General features: G+C 41.0%; 1 protein-coding gene across 2 annotated transcripts in view; it reads right to left on the bottom strand.

The window, feature by feature from the left end:
* Positions 1 to 15913, bottom strand: part of cntnap2a (contactin associated protein 2a) — a 577708-nt gene extending 561795 nt beyond the window's left edge. For both annotated transcript variants that reach the window (XM_034706352.1, XM_034706353.1), the window contains exons 1-2: positions 15677 to 15913; positions 14895 to 15022 (exon numbers count right to left, since the gene is read on the bottom strand). In XM_034706352.1, the coding sequence (XP_034562243.1) occupies positions 14895 to 14910 (16 nt within the window). In that variant the 5' untranslated portion in view covers positions 14911 to 15022; positions 15677 to 15913. The remainder of the gene's footprint in view (positions 1 to 14894; positions 15023 to 15676) is intronic.
* Between the last annotated feature and the right edge of the window lie 487 nt (positions 15914 to 16400).

Raw genomic sequence — 16400 nt, 5'->3', positions numbered from 1 at the left:
ATGTGTAGCTACTGACATTTAGATTTTTATAACAACCCTGCTGGCAGATCTAGCAACAGTAGTGCACCAAGCAAACATGATCAACCTTTTATAATGACTGTAACACTGTGTTTATGGGCACCTGCATGACTGTGTGGAATCATGGAGTATCAGCTGCATAATGTTGAATACAATCATTTCTAAACAGTGTGTTCTACTATGAAATATTTACCCCTGTGTGAGTGCACATGCACAAAAAACAAATACAAACATGCCCATAAGATGTTCAGCAACAGCAACAAAGCGCTTCATGTGCACTGAGACGGTCCGAGTTCAAAGAGAATCTAAGAGCTGATGTGTTTACAGATGAGCATCAGAGCTAATCTGGCTCCAAGGCACTGCTGCTAATATTTTACATATTGACATGATGCCACAAACATCTCGCCCTCACACCCGTCTTCCCTCATGCTGCTCTCTGCGTGGCCCCATGTCCATCCCTTGCCAATTACTGTCTGTTTCCATATCTTCATATTGTATCAAAGGTGGGTTGCAGGCTTGACTCACAGCAGCAGAATCAGCTCAGGATGAAGTGATGCAAAAAGGTGTGTGTGGGGGGATAATAATGTGCATAGGTTGTTCCTGCAGCTGCTGAAGGCTATGATGTTTCAATACAAACAACAAACAAACACAGCCTTCTAGTTGCTTTAATGGCCTCAACCCGAGTCATTACAATGTGTTGTGTGAGAAAAGTAACACCTCTGTGCAGAACAAAGTCAGAGACGGACTGATAATTTAATTTGTTAACATTCTGCAGGCATTACAAGTGTCAATTGCTTGTCCATTAAAGTAGAAAATGTAAATTGAATGCACACAGTAAATTAAACATGTCAAAAGCAAATTAAAAGAGTCGATGTGTAATGCACCACAAGCTCTAAGGTATCAAACCATCAGATAATGAGCTGACAGAGCTGAGAGGGTGCATGCTCCCTTGTCCATTCAGCCTCTCTCAAGTGTTTAAGCTCAGCTTTTTGCTATCAACTCCTCTTTTCTTTCAAAACTCGCCTCCTCTTTAACATTCAGCCAGGATGAATGTTTTCACCGCAGCCTTATCCGAGGTGAGGACCCTTTGGCCTTTTGCACGGCAGCCTCTAAAGGTTCAAAGCTAATGGTCCAGACAGTTGAACTCTGAACTCTGACACAGTGCTGCGCCGGCTCCACTTGGGGTCAAATGGGTTATTTCTACTCTCACATTGACCAATTAAAACATTCTGTTGGAGGGGAAATAATGGGCTTTGTGCCACACACACACGCATACACAGACTTTGCACGTTCATAAAAAATCATAGCACATGCACACGAGCCATTTCAGGCAGGTGTAGAGCACGAGTGCATTTGAATACGTGTGTGACGTGTCTAAATTAGGGATGTAAATTTCAAGTATTTTCCGTGATCGATCTTTGGAAATTTTAATGATGAATTATCAATTAATCATTAAAAAAAGGTAAACGTTTTTCATGTAAAAAACAAAGCCAAATGCGTATTTTCCAAGCGTGCCGGACACAGCCCTGGTGGTGAAGCTTTCAGCAGTGTGACTGCTTCCTGGTGGCTGGCTGCAGTATAGGTCAAAAAAATCCGTCTCCCACATTCATTTGAATGGGGGAGCAGTCAAACTTTAAAAAATAAATACACGTCGTACAAATGTTTCTCACATCTGTATGCTGTGGTGATATGTAGTTAGTATTTGACTGTTTTGTGTCCAAGTCCTCTTTTTCCTGAAAAGTTTCTTTGTTGTTAGTTATTAGAGTTTAAAAAACGGGGGTTTTACTTCTGGGTTTCTTTTGATTCAAAGCCGCCGTAGAGTGAAACTTCAAAGGACACACAGCGTCTTGTGACGCTACGCTGTAGGGCGGAGCTTGTTACAGTGGCTTCACAGGCTCTGGCTGCACAATGGCGGTGCCCAGGATCAGGATTTTTTGGCTTCAGAACCGTACAACGGGAAGAGGCGGAGCAACGCTGTCCATTTTTATTTACAGTCTATGTTTTTTTCCCCTGAATCAAATTATAACTGACAGTATTGAATAACTACGGAGCATATTGAGGTGTTCAAATTTGTTAAACACGCTGAATATCAACATGTGGAGCAGGCTCATAATCTCTGCGAACATACAGTCACAAAAGTGGAGGCTCAGACTTCAACAAGGGAACTGAACAGAAACATATTTCAGACTCAGTGTCCAGTTTTCTGTCTTCTCGCTCTTATTGAGAAAAATAAACATGTGAACTTGGTCAGGTGTCAGCCGGGAGCGCAACCGGGTCATATTCAGGGGGAGAAAAAAGCGCTCGTGGAGACCTGTCACTCAACCGCAGCCCCCAGCTGAACGTCTCCGCTGTGAGCAACACCTTTAACAGCTGATTCACATCCAAACATGCTCTAAACGTAAAACACCTCCCTGGTAGCTGAACCAAATATGAGACCACATGATGTTTGATTGTTCCACGTGATAGAAAATTGAAAACAAAAAAATGTGTTTGAGTAAGTTCTTAAAAAGAACATCCCTAGTCTAAACTGAACCAGATCTGGTTGTTAAAGCTCCACTCACAAAAAAAGACTATTCTCCTTTAGATCTTTACTTCACAACCTTCACACCACCTTTTCATGTGAACAGTCTTTCCACACAAAAGAATAACTAGGGAGATAAAAGTACAAATCAAGGGTATCATGATATGATCAAATTTAGCAGACATCTCTGATAAAGAGAGAGGAAGGACAAAAGATCCAGTGACATCTCACACTCAGATATGTGAGAGTGTTTGCATTCATTTATAGCTTCATTGGCTGAGCTCTTTTTTATCTGCACTTTATGTTTTGTCTTTATCTCTCCTGAGATTATGCCTTGGAGCCTGTGTCAACATTTGCTACCAGTCATTCTCACCAAAAATCAAAGACAATGACTTAGACGGCCTTGTGGTTTTTCAGACACGACTGAAAAAACAATAACCGGTTTGGATTTGAAAGAAAGAAAGAAACCTCTGAGGGAGAGCAACTCAAATACTCTTTCAAGGGCTTTCATATGCATACACAAATTAACACAGTAGATTTCAATGCAGAAAAAAAAATGCTACGTCAGATAACACAAGATACTGCATAACCCCTGAAGTCCAATCAGGTGATTCTTTTAACCCATGCACTCAAGCTATTAACCCTTACAAAAGTAGCAGTGGTGATGATTCCAGTTGATATCTGTTGTCATCATTTGTTATTAAATGCATTTAGGTTTTGATCATGTGAATGTTTTTTCTGTGGCTTAGTCTATACGTTGCCTCATTTGAATTGCATGCAGCTACTTTAATGATTGATAGTCACTGCCAGATGCAAATATGTACAGCACTGTTAACTGTTGTCCTGTTGTGTCTGCATGTGTCTTCTTTAACATTTCCTCATTGCTGCTTCCTTATTGTATTTCTCCATGTATTTTATGTCCATGGATACTTTCTCAAAAGCTGACATATTATGTCCTTATGTAGCTTTTAGTCATTTTTAATTGTATGGTGCTATTTGTACTTTTCTTTTCTTCTTTTTTTTTGTTTGTTTGTTTGTTTGTTTGTTTGTGTTTTGGTTTCTCCTCTACCTTCTTACTTTGATTTTATTTTACTCTTTGTTTAATCTTGATCTTTTTAGGGAGCCTTTTTAACATCTGGCAAGGGACTAAGGATGTAAACTAGCCTTTTGGCTAACTGTGGCATATTTACAGAAGTGTTAATTAATATGCATGGTCCTTTTAAATAATAAAAATTAAAATCAAATTTTAAAGGTGACATATCACGCTTTTTTCATCAATATATATTGGTCTAAGAGGTCCCCAAAACATGTCTTTACAGTTTATGCTCAAAAAAACACTTTGAAATCAGATTTTGGCATGCCTGAAAAGCCCTCTTCTTCAGTCCTCCTCAGAACACTGTTTTCTCTCTGACCACGCCCCCTCAGGAAGTGGATGTGGTCTCGGCTCTCCAGCACGTTGATCTAATGTTTACATGTTGGCTGAATATACAAGGCTGCTCAGAGATCACGTTACTTCAACCCTCTGAATCTGATCCAGAATCTGATCCTGACGAAGAGGCGCCTGTAGCAGGACCTTTCTGAAGGATTGGTCACAGATTTAGTGTTTCTTGTTGTTTTATTTGTCAGTATGTTGACGTGTGTCTTGGTACACAGCTACGAACATGTAGCTATGTGGCTATGCTAACTAGCGCTAGCACGAATCCATGATAAATAAAAATCACCCAATAGATCTTCAAATCTGCAGACATGGGGAGTAAAACCGACCTTTGCCAGAAAGGCAGCAGGACCTTTCTGAAGGATTGGTCACAGATTCTGTGTTTCTTGTTGTTGTATTTGTCAGTATGTAGACGTGTGTCTTGGTACACAGCTACAGCTATGAACATGTAGCTATGTAGCTATGCTAACTAGCGCTAGCACTTATCCATGACAAATAAAAATCATCCACTAGATCTTCAAATCTGCAGACGTGGGGAGTAAAACCGACCTTTGTGTTTATTAAGACAGCCTACAACTAGCATGCCTCCCTCCTAAGCTCCTTGTTAGCACACATGTGTGCAGGGAATGAAAAACGGAGGGGGGATTCAGTATTATTTTATACAGTCTATGGGCTGAACAAGCTCTGAGCTCTGACTCCGTGACAGACCGGATATTGTTGTAACGTAACAAAAACACGGAAGTCAGAAACGGCTCATTTCACACACATTTACAGAAAGGTGGAGAAATCAGAACAGGGGCAGAATGGATTTTTTACATTCTCAGGGGTTTTGTAGACATGCCAGGGACACATATTTCAGGTAGAGAACCATTAAAAAGTCCATTTTGCATGATATGTCACCTTTAAAGCATGTTGTTCACATCCGTATGCTGTGGTTATATGTAGTTAGTATTTGACTGTTTTGTGTTCAAGGCCTCTTTTCCTGAAAAGTTTCTTTTTCGTTAGTTATTAGAGTTTAAAAAACAGGGTTTTACTTCCTGTTTCCTTTGATTCACAGCCGCCGTAGAGTGAAACTTCAAAGGACGCTACGCTGTAGGGCGGAGCTTGTTACAGTGGCTTCACAGGCTCTGGCTGCACAATGGCTGCGCCCAGGAGAGGGATTTTTTGGCTTCAGAACCGTACAACAGGAAGAGGCGGTCCGTTTTTAAGAATGCTAACTGCATTAATAGCAAAAGAAGAAAAAAACTGTCATAGCAATTTTCTCAGTTTCATAAGCTCACACCACTACATACGTACGGTATTTCCAGAGACTGAGCATGGCTGTAAAATGGAAACACACACGCCACGTCACAGAAACCCCAACGTAAATATCGAGACAGACGCTGTCAGTGCCCACAAGATGATTAACTTTTATGCACAACATAAATGTGCACACATGCCAATTCACACATATACAATATTTAGAGACTTAAGTGCACAAGATAATGAACTTGTTGCACGATATAACTTACTTATGCATACAAGATAATCAAATTAAGTGATCACTATAACTTACTTGTGCACTAAAGATAAGTAACTTGTGGGAAAAAGTAACTAACTGTTGCGCTTAAGATAATTAACTCATGTGCATGAGATAAAAATGAATAAGTGCACACAGTAGATTATTCTTGTACACATGATAATGAACCTTGGTGCACAATATAACTTACTTTTGCAGACAAGATAAAAATGATCACAATTACAGGACTTCAGGGGTTTTGTATTTTCCACTATGATTTGAATAGATCCCCTTTGAATGATATAACAGCACACTGGTGCATTATGCATCCTTTTTCATCATTTTAAAATGTATCAGCTTAAACAGCATCACTCTTTTACAATGAGATTTTTTATTCATAGATGGAATATGTTTGAGGGAGCCAAAGTACCACTTGACAGTGAACATGCTCCAGATCGCTACTGTTAACATTATGTGTGACACTGTAAAATGACTTGATCAGGATTCCTGGCTTGTAAAGGGGAACAGGAGGCCATTACAACACACAGTTGGACAACAACACTGGCACCTGTGTTCTCAACAGGACTCATAGAAATCTGCAGCTAAGTGTGTTTGTGTCAGTGTGTGTTTTGGCATGTTCATCCAAAAGTACATGCAATAAAATCTGCTTTTGTGACTACCAACAGCGTAGGTGCATAAAAAAGGACTTAAAACTCCAACAATATAGTGGTAAATAAAACATGACACAGTCAGGGTTAGCCTGTGCAACATCATCTGAAACAGGATAACTCAGGAGCGCTTATTGACCGGTATGATTCACTTCCTGTAACAGATCCAACAGCATGAGGTACAACAACACGAGAGCAGGAGAGTTTCACTTAGAGGGAGCAGAGACTGCTGACTCAGGTGATGCAGACAGTAAGAGAGAGGGATGGAGACAGAGAATTAGGGGGGGCAGAAAGTAGTGCAGTAACAAGGAAGCTAAAAGGATGGATAAAGCCAGAGGGAGGAAGAGGTTAGAGGAATGGAGGTCTTAATAGAAACAGAGGGATGGAAAATGTAGTAAGAGATAGAGAGAGACAATGAAAACGCATCTATGCTTACACATGCTGAGAGAATAAATAACAGTACGCATTTAGTAATCTGAAGATGGGGGCAAAATAATATAATCTGTCTTTTACATGCAACCATGTTTTAACTTCTCCCTCCAGTAACATGAGAATGCTTTCTAAATTCCTCTTCATTAAGGGTTCAGAATCAAAGATTGAGATGGGGGTGCCAAACCAGGGGCGCTGGTAACAGCTCATTTACATGCCCTATATGCAGAGGCTATAGTCCTTAAAACAGAAGGTCCTCAGTTCCCCCAATCTTTCCACTGTCCTCCATGAATGAAGGCATATAAGCCTGAGAATAAAACTTTAAAAGAACAAGTTTTTAAACTGCAACGATGCTTGCTCAAAGCAAAGCACAATCCTTGACTCCAACCAAAAACTGTATGCAAATGTGTGCACACAAACACGACTCCTCTCTGTGACTTTGTTTTTGCTTGTTTCAGCCTTAACTGTTGCAGAGCAGTATCAAGCTGTAACGACACATTGACCAATCTCCCAAAAACTTCCAGAAATCTTCAGGGTGGGATGCATGTGTGAATTCATGCAAACAGCCAAATATTTGACTTTACCTGGAAGTTTTCTCGCAATCCACGTCCTACAATTTCTGCAAGAACCCCAGCTGAGTTTTAGAGAAATAAAACTCCCAGCAGGTGATTGGGGGTGATGACATGCAGATGATGTGACTGCTGTCAACCTGGGAAAGTGACAGGTAGCAGGGTGGACACAAAGATCTGAGGGTGAGGAGAATCATTTTCAATACGAGAATGCCAAGGATACCTTCACATCCATCTGTTTGCATGAAAACCAAAAACTGTCTTTGTTACATGGGTCTCTTTTGTGAAGTCTGCCATCATGTGAACAGTCCACCGTGACTTCTGCAGCTTGTATTTGACATCATGTCCTATCCCTTGAGACTCCATCACCCCATCATCCAACACAGAAGACATCATACTGCAAGGGGCATGTTTGAACAAGCAACTTTGGAAAATGTGGGGGCAGAGGTGGTGTACATTTCTTGAAAATCAGTGCATTCAGTATTTTCTGTGATGTTTTTCAGGCAAAGCTACCAGCAAAACAGATTATATACAGTCAAATATAACAGACTATATACAGTCCAACAAAGCACACTATATGTACCAGAAGTATTGATGCACTTCACAGTGTGCAGCTGTTATGAAGGTGTTCCATTCAGCAGAAAGATTGCTCTTTAAACTGCAGAGAATGGTTGTGTAATGGAATAATGCCATTAGTTCAAACAGGCCTCTGCAGCTGTGGCTGGCATCCATTCATTTGTTAATGGTAACGTAAATACTAATCATTGGTGTCACTATGAATAACTGGGCCTCTTGTCAACATGACATTAAAGGAAAATGCGATGTCAAATACTGTTTATTTCAAATGAGATGGCATAACATGAAAGGAGCACTGTGCAAAGAGTAAAAGTGTCTTCTGTGTGGCATTGTGAGCTCAGTAAATCTTTGAAGAGATGCAATTATGACTGCCAGGATAAAAACAGAGCAGATACAAACAGCGTTTACAGTGTGACACCCAAGCGGCAACCTCCAGTCTAAAAATATGAATCCAATGCAGAAGTGCTAAAAACTGCAGTTCATCGAGGATCCACTTGAGGCTGGCTCTGGAAGTACTGGAAACCACATACACACCAATTCAAAAAGCTGATCTTTACAGCAGAGATAAACATGTTTATAGCCTGGTTCAAAAAAGGAGTCTAGTCTGGGTAGCTCAGGGGGTGAATTTTTTCTAACACTGCAATTTTCAAGATATTGGGATTACAAGTCTTCCAATGAGAGGCACAGCTGACTGTGGGAACACTCAAAGCCCGCCTCTTTACGTCACAATCGCTCGACAGCAGCAATATGGCTTCCGCCGACGGTTGGCCTCAAAACAGTGCTTCAGAAACAGATGGGTGATGTCATGGATACTACGTCTATTATAGCCTATGGTGACACCACAAAGACAGTGAGGTTCATCAAATAGCACAGGGAGGAGTTACACTCAGGTGTGTACATGACTGAAGAATATTCAGTGAACTTCAATGTTCGTTTAACAACATGTGTTTGTGTTTGGTTTTGTTCATCAGAACATCAGAGGTGAGGCTAAGGGGTCATTTAAGGCTCTCCGTTCAGTATGTGACATGTTTATGCCTCTTTTTGCTAATTGTAACCTGCAATAAGGATTGTTTTTTGCATCCCTTGTCGTAGACGAAGGTGCATTTCTCCTCAGTTTTCAGCAAATACTCTGATCATTAGCTGGTGTGACGCACAAGAATGTGTGGTCACATTATGTAATTGATGTTGTGTTGTTTATGTATATGTGTAGAGTGGTAAATGAGATCGGTATTATTGTACTTTTGTATGAATACTGATTTTTAGCTCAGTATCAATTTACACCACAAGGGGTCCAGCCTCCCATTGAGACAGCTTAGTATGCTCAGCAGCTCTTGTCTTCAGACTGGCAGAAGTGAAAGAAGGAGACACACTACCTGTTGCCTGTCTCATTCATTTTCCTGTTGTTTACAGAGAATTATAATCTGACTACAGTCCTCACATCCGGGGCCTGTAACACTGGTGTTTCCAGCATGGCTGCAAAACCAAAGATGATTCCTCACCTTTGCCTTTCAGAAACAAAGGTGTCAGATATATCCTCCTCCTCACCTACAAATCCCTGCATGCCCTCGCCCCCTAATACCTGGCTGACCTCCTCCACCAACACACTCCATCCTGGAACCTACGGTCCTTGGACCTGGGTCTCCTCTCCATCCCCCAGACTAAGCTGCAAACTTTTGGAGACTGTGCCTTCAGTGTGGCAGCCCGCACTCTGTGGAACTCTCTCCCTCCAGACATATGCAGCACCCCAACCCTGGACACTTTTAAAAAAGGAGTCAAAACGCACCTTTTCCTCAAGGACCCTTTACCCATTAGCTAGTGTTGTCCCCACCTACCCCCCAGACCCCCTACCTGACCCTGTGAAGCGACCTTTGGTTTCTTAAAAGGCTTTATATAAATCCCAGTTATTATTATTACTAATATTAGATTTTAATACATTTACTGTCGGATGTAATGTGGGAATATTACAATGGAAGGAGTCTGCTTGTGGATTGTAAAAACATGTCACTATTAATATCTTGGGAGGACAGAATCGTCCCTATTGATTAAACTTCTGGGCATTATATTTAGTATGTAGATTTATTGGATCATTTGTGACAGGGCAAAGGGAGAGCACACAGACAGTCAGAGACAGACAGACAGAGATGAAGACACACAGACAGGCAGCAAGTAAAACAAGAGAGAAAGAGACGGGGGTGGCAACAAGCAAGCAGCAAAAAGCAGTTTCAACACCGACCCCCCGCTAAGCTTGACAAAGAATCATTCATAAATTCAAAAATATGAAACACTCTGCCGATGCTTCATTCTTCATAGGAGTGATTCACACACTTATCTTTTGATTTTAATATCTCTGAAGAAACTGGCCTCAGGTTTTGTTTTCATCAAGAGCCTTTTTTTGCTCTGTCTGTCTCTCCTGGCTCCTTCGCTCCCTCGAGCTGTGTCAGCGCTTTCTGAAAGAGGAATGGGCTTCATGAACACACCCTCATGTGGTGGTTATTTCCAATCCTTCCAAGGCTATCCCTTATAAAACCTGTATGATTATTCCTTTACAAATAATACATCAATAACAAACAATAATAGTAGCCAAACAGCTTGAACTCCCCCTGTATCCTGTCAAATCTATACTTTTGTAAATAGAGTCCATGTTGCCAAACATCAAAGGAGAGTCTAAAGAAGATTTTGGGGGGAAAAAAATGAAGTGATGCTGTACCTAAGAGACCGGATTTAGAACAAATAAGTGACTCATAGCTTCAAAAGCACAACATCTGTTTGAACCTCAGTGCCGACACGCTGGGAAGTGATAAGCTATTGCTGAAACCATCCCTTTGTTGCGTCAGGACCTTCTGAGGTAAGAGGACTATAATGTCAGAAATATTATCATCCTATGACATGACAATGTTCCGGCACTTTTTAATTACCCACTCAGAACTGCATCGAGGAGGTTCGCTCTCAAATGTATTCAGATGAACTGTCAGATGTCTCCTCTATCAGCTTTCCTCACATCTCTTGACAGGTCTACAACTCCAGTCAGTGTTCCCCAAACTCTGTCACACTGAATTCACTCAGCTCACTGGTCTTGAAACCCAACGACACCTTCAGCACGAGTTTTGTTCCTTTAGTGTGAATTTTCTTTCATCATCATTCGCCATTTGCAATCTTTCATTCATAATGTGCACTGTAAACCAGAACAGTACTTCTACCTCATAGCCATTAAGGGTACAGAACTCAAAACCAGCTCTTTTGTTGAACAAACAATTAATGATTGAGTTATCTGAATGATTAATGTTGTTTTAATTATATGAGGATCCATTTAATTGAGTTAATATCCATGTCCAAATAACAACTTTTGAGTGTACAGAGGGACGCCGCGTATGATGTCATCAACGTCACCACGTAAAGGCTGATTTATACTTCTGCGTTGAATAAACGGCGTACCCTACGCCGGGGGTCCGTGTAGCTCCCGTACCTACGCCGAGGCCTACACACGTAGCTGACGTGCACCTCCTCCAAAATGTAACTCCCCGTAGAGCCAACGCAGAACTCAAGCCCTGTGATTGGTCCGCTCGGCGTCTTTGTATTTCCCGCATTTACAACACTTCCGGGATCCCGGACATCGGCCGCACATCGGCTGCGTATTTCATCTCCTCCTCTCTATTCTTCATGTAATCATGTCTGTATGATAAACAGCAATATGTATCAGCTGTAGATTAACATAACACGCTCTGAAACTCTGTGGAAGGGGTGCTGGTGGCCTAGCGGTCTAAGCGCCCCACATATAGAGGCTATAGTCCTCGTCGCAGGGGTTGCCGGTTCGATTCCCGGCTGGTCGACCATTTCCTGCATGTCTTCCCCCGCTCTCTGCTCCCCACATTTCCTGTCTCTCTTCACTATCCTATCAAATAAAGGCAAAAAGCCCCAAAAATATAACTTTAAAAAAAAATGAAACTCTGTGGAAAAGTAAACAGAGATCGTAGCGGGACCGGAAGCAGGCGGCCGGCTATCAGAGAGACCGCACTGCCCTCAGGCGTTTCGGCGGAGAATTGCTGCGCGACACAGACACACCGACGCACAAGTATGTGGGGCTCATGTCCGCGTCAGCCCCTGCTGCGTAGGGGAACCACAGAAGTATAAAGCAGCCTTTAGTCTATCTACCATCACTTGGTCAACCTTTCTTGTAAAGCACATTTCTTGCACAATAAATTCAAAAAAAAAAAGAGTGTGGAGTTTGCATGTTCTCTCCATGCATGCGTGGGTTCTCTCTGGGTACTCCGGCTCCCTCCCACAGTCCAAGAACATGCTCACCAGGTTAATTGGTCTCTCTATATTACCCGTAGGTGTGAGTGTGTGTGTGAATGGTTGTCTGTCTCTACATGTTAGCTCTGTGATAGGGTGGGGGACATAGGTGTACCCTGCCTTCCACCCAAAGTCAGCTGGGATTAGCTCCGGCCTCTGTGACCCCGAAACAGGATAAGTGGTTGAGATAATTGATGGATGAACACAAGGAAAAGACTAAACTAACCAAACCATGACATGGACTCAGTTTCATCTAGTATGAATTAAAAATGTAAAATATCTGTAACTAATACATTTGAGTTATGGAAACTCAAAAATTGAGTTTAAAAAACAATATAGTAAACTGAAATCTTATTCTATAATTTCAGTTTTACTCAAAATTTGTATTTCCACTACTTAAAAACTCTTATGTAATCAGTTACCACAAACATTTGGAGTCATCTGTAGTGCTATGTAAGTGTCTGCCTCCCAGAGAGACTGCCGATACTGTCAATACAAAGTCAGAGCACATCAGCTGTTGTCTGACAGTGATATATGTCTCTGGGAGGGGTTTCCAACTTTTTGTGCATACCCATGAAGGCAGCAGTTGGTGATAAACAACTTACAGCCAAGATGTCCTTTTCTGTGTGCTGCTTTGGTTACAGTACAATCAGCAACTTGAGAAGCAACCACATGTTCACATAAAAAGCAGCTCTCTCAGCGCTCCTCTCCACTCTTGTAACTTTGCAGCCCAGAATTTGTACAATTAAGGTTGTAGCACCTTGGCTCCGGGCAGGACAAACCCTGTTTGGAAAGATACAACTCCTTTTCACAGATCCAATAAAAGAAAAACTCTGATTTCTTACTTTGTAGTTTGCTCAACTTGGCTTGCAACTTTTGCATCTTCATTTCTGAAAAGACTGCACGAGACCTCCTTGACTTTCCTGCTCCCGTGTCTCATCTCATCTCCACCCTTACATCTCTCCCATCGGGCTCTTTTAGTCTGTTCCCCTGAGAGCTGCATGAGACATTTTTTCGTCCTTCGCCTGAAACATTGCACTCCGGTGATTTATACCTCTGCACGTCTACCTCTCTCTCTTTCCCTCTTTCCCTCTCTCCCTCTGTGTGTCTTTCTGTCCCATTCGCTTCCACCACCTTGTAGCTCTTGCTCATTGTCCATTTCTTTCTTGTTTGCCTCAACACACATACCCCTGCAAACACACCGGCACAAGGACACTTGCACTCACACACGCACACACGCACACACACAAAATAGCCCAGGGCATTGCTGAGTGTAGGCGCGAGGTCTCTAATCCTGTCCCAGAGAGAGTGGGCCTGCTGGGGGATTAGAGCAGGGCTGTGGGTGGCTCAAAAGATGGAGGGCATAGAAGGGTGGACAGCTTGAGAGAGGGTATGAGAATGAGTAAAACTGCTTTCTGGTGGACACAGATGTGGGTAAAACCTGCAGCGACGATCGATCTGAATAAATCAGCATGCATCCTCAGAGTTACCTCTCCGCCCTCGGAGGGCAGCGCCACTTAGCTTTTGTGGAAAGGTTTTTTTTTCCCTACAGAAGGCAAAATGTTCTTTAACTTTAACTGAAACATCCTGTAAGGAGCTACTCACTGGATTTTAGATTGACTGAAATGAAGACTGATGCCTCTTTATAACCTACAGAAGCAGAGCGGACCATCAGGGGTAACATCGGTCAGGATGAGTATTCATTTGTTTACATTTTCCTTGAGAAAGATTCACAGTGCATGATTCATTTGACTTTGCCTGAGATAATTCAAGTAATGTACAATTCACAATCAATAGAAATAAGATGCTGTTTTTAGTCCAAAAAGGCTTCAACATTAACACAAACCTTAAGTAACTGTTGCATATTGCATTCACGTGAGGAGACAATAAAATCCCCTGTTCATATGAATTAACAAGATACAGCGCCTATGTTGAACTACACGTGCAGCTATCCCTAATTTGAAGCATTTGCCAAATCATCTCTTAAGTGGCCGTGAAGCCAGGCTGAATGCGTCTCAGATATATCATCTCCACAAAGCATGCCACATCAACACCGTAACGTCCTGCAGATCAGAATGAGCTTCATGTCTGAAAAACTGCACAGCAGACGTTATCAATAACACATCCATGTAACTTAAAGACATGAGTATCCCTCAATATCTCAAAGCTAAACAAAAATAATACTGCTTTAAAATTAGCCGTCAGCACAAGTTTGCATTGAGTTTTTTCAAAGAGGGTGCAAGACATACAAACATCGGGGGTCTTCACAGAAGCTTAAACTGTAAATTACTACTCAACACAAAGATAACAACAAGGAGTGATCAAATGGGTGAGGCCCATTTCACACATGACCCTGTTTTCTGTCGTCTCAAAATGTTTCTGCACAAACTGTAAACGGCGGTGTCCAACAAGGCTAACCGATCTGTAACATCTCAAATGTTCTGAAACAGGCTGCAGATTCAGTAAATATGCAAACTTTGAATAAAAAACAAATGCAACAACAGCAAGTTCTGCAAATTCAGGAATGATGCAAAATCAAACATATGCATGAGTATCTAACCCACTCTTGGATGCACATCTCTCTAGGTTCTTAAGGAGCTGTGTTATGAGTATAATAACCATAAACACACACACAAGTAAGTCTGTAACAATAGCTTCCATTCACATGTGCATGAAAATAATAAACTGGGCCCTTTAAATAAGAGAGAAAATAAATTGTCCTTGTAGGTTTGCACATTTCACAGGAATTAAGAGACAGGATCAATTGTTTGAGTTCTGGTCAGACAGAAGTGTACTCTGCTGAAGTCAGTCAAGTTTGTCAATAAGTCAAAAATCGTTGGAGTGAACTCTTAAAGTTGTGTGTACCAATAAAATGACTACAAAATCTTACCACAGGTAAGGTTCATCCAGATGTTTCACTGGATCTCTGGTTCTGGTTCTCTGGTTCTCTAGTTCTCGCCATCGACTGGAATGGTTTATCTTCTCCTCAGGATCTCCTCTTTCACTCAAAAACCTGACCTGTGTTTACAGATAGGTTTATGGTCTTTGTTCTGCATATCTTAATATTTAAATCTCATGTTTCTCATTTGTTGCACAACATTATACTAGATCACAAAATTAAAGTTACTCTCTAGTTCAATATTCAGTCTCAGCAGTACTAGAATGATTTTGTTCAAGTGACTTGAAGGCTGTTACTTTTTGTAACAATCAGTAATGAAATAACAGTTTAACTGTTCAAGATTTACCAACATTTTAGTAACAATAAACACATGAATTAAATATACAATCTTTACTTTCTTAATGAAAGCATATATTTTTCGGTAAAACAGATTATCTGTTGACTGATTAAGTAAACAGTTCCTATTACAAAATGCCTTCAGCAGTAATAATAAACTATATTTTGTAATCTATGTTTTTAAATCAGAATTACTTCTCAAAACTCAAAAACACCTCTAGTACATGAGGAGTAAACATTCATTCACTAAAATATATTTCCGTCTTTTTATCTTTGAGTAAAATGAGGATTTTAACCATGAAAAATCATAAAAAGGTTTACCTTGACATATTATTCAGTCATCTAACCACAGTGAAATGTTAGAATAACTTTAGTAAGGTATTTGTCTTCTGCTAACACACAGCACAACTAGCAAAACAAACTGAAAGCTAGCTTACCGAGACACGTGAGGTGCAGATATCACAGGCACTTCTGCAGGGAGATGCTTTCACTCTTGATCAATAAATCCTCAACTTGGATAAACTTCCTGGATGATTTCACAGCATTTACTAACTTCGGCTACTCGACGTGGTAACAATGTTTCTGCATGAAGTCTGCAAGAAGAAGAGAAGTCGCGTCTCTCTCCTGCAGGTACCTGTGCACTGAAAAGTCGACACTGCAAAACTTCCGGTTGAATTAAGTTTTTAAACTGGCAAAAATAAAAGATTTAACTTAATTATCACAACTAAATAATTGTATATCATAAATAAAATAAATACAATAATACACTGTCTTTATATTTAATTATTTTTTCGAACTATATTTAACCAAATTTTACAAGCTGGGTAACAAGTAAAATACAGCTCAACAAGGGTTGCTGCATAAACCGCAAATGTGCTACAAAGAATATAATGAATGCTCTACAGAAAATACAACATACACCTGCAAACTGAGAGGTAGCAACATGTGCCCCAGACCTGCAGGGGGGCTAACGTGCAGGGGTTCCCAAACTTTTCAGGCCGAGACCCCAATTGTCCCTCAAAGTGATTAAATGTGGCTTCATTTAGCTGGTCTGCAGAAAAAGAGCCTACCTATTTAAGCATTTGTCTGTGTTTCCTTTGCCGTTATGAATTAACCTGCAGTTACTGATGCTTTGATGATTAACTGTTCACTAACCCTAAA

This window comes from Notolabrus celidotus, chromosome 17, assembly GCF_009762535.1.
Source record: "Notolabrus celidotus isolate fNotCel1 chromosome 17, fNotCel1.pri, whole genome shotgun sequence".
In the NCBI taxonomy this organism is placed as follows: domain Eukaryota; kingdom Metazoa; phylum Chordata; class Actinopteri; order Labriformes; family Labridae; genus Notolabrus; species Notolabrus celidotus.
The sequence above is the reverse complement of the archived record's forward strand: the minus strand, read 5'-3'. Positions and strand labels throughout refer to the sequence as shown.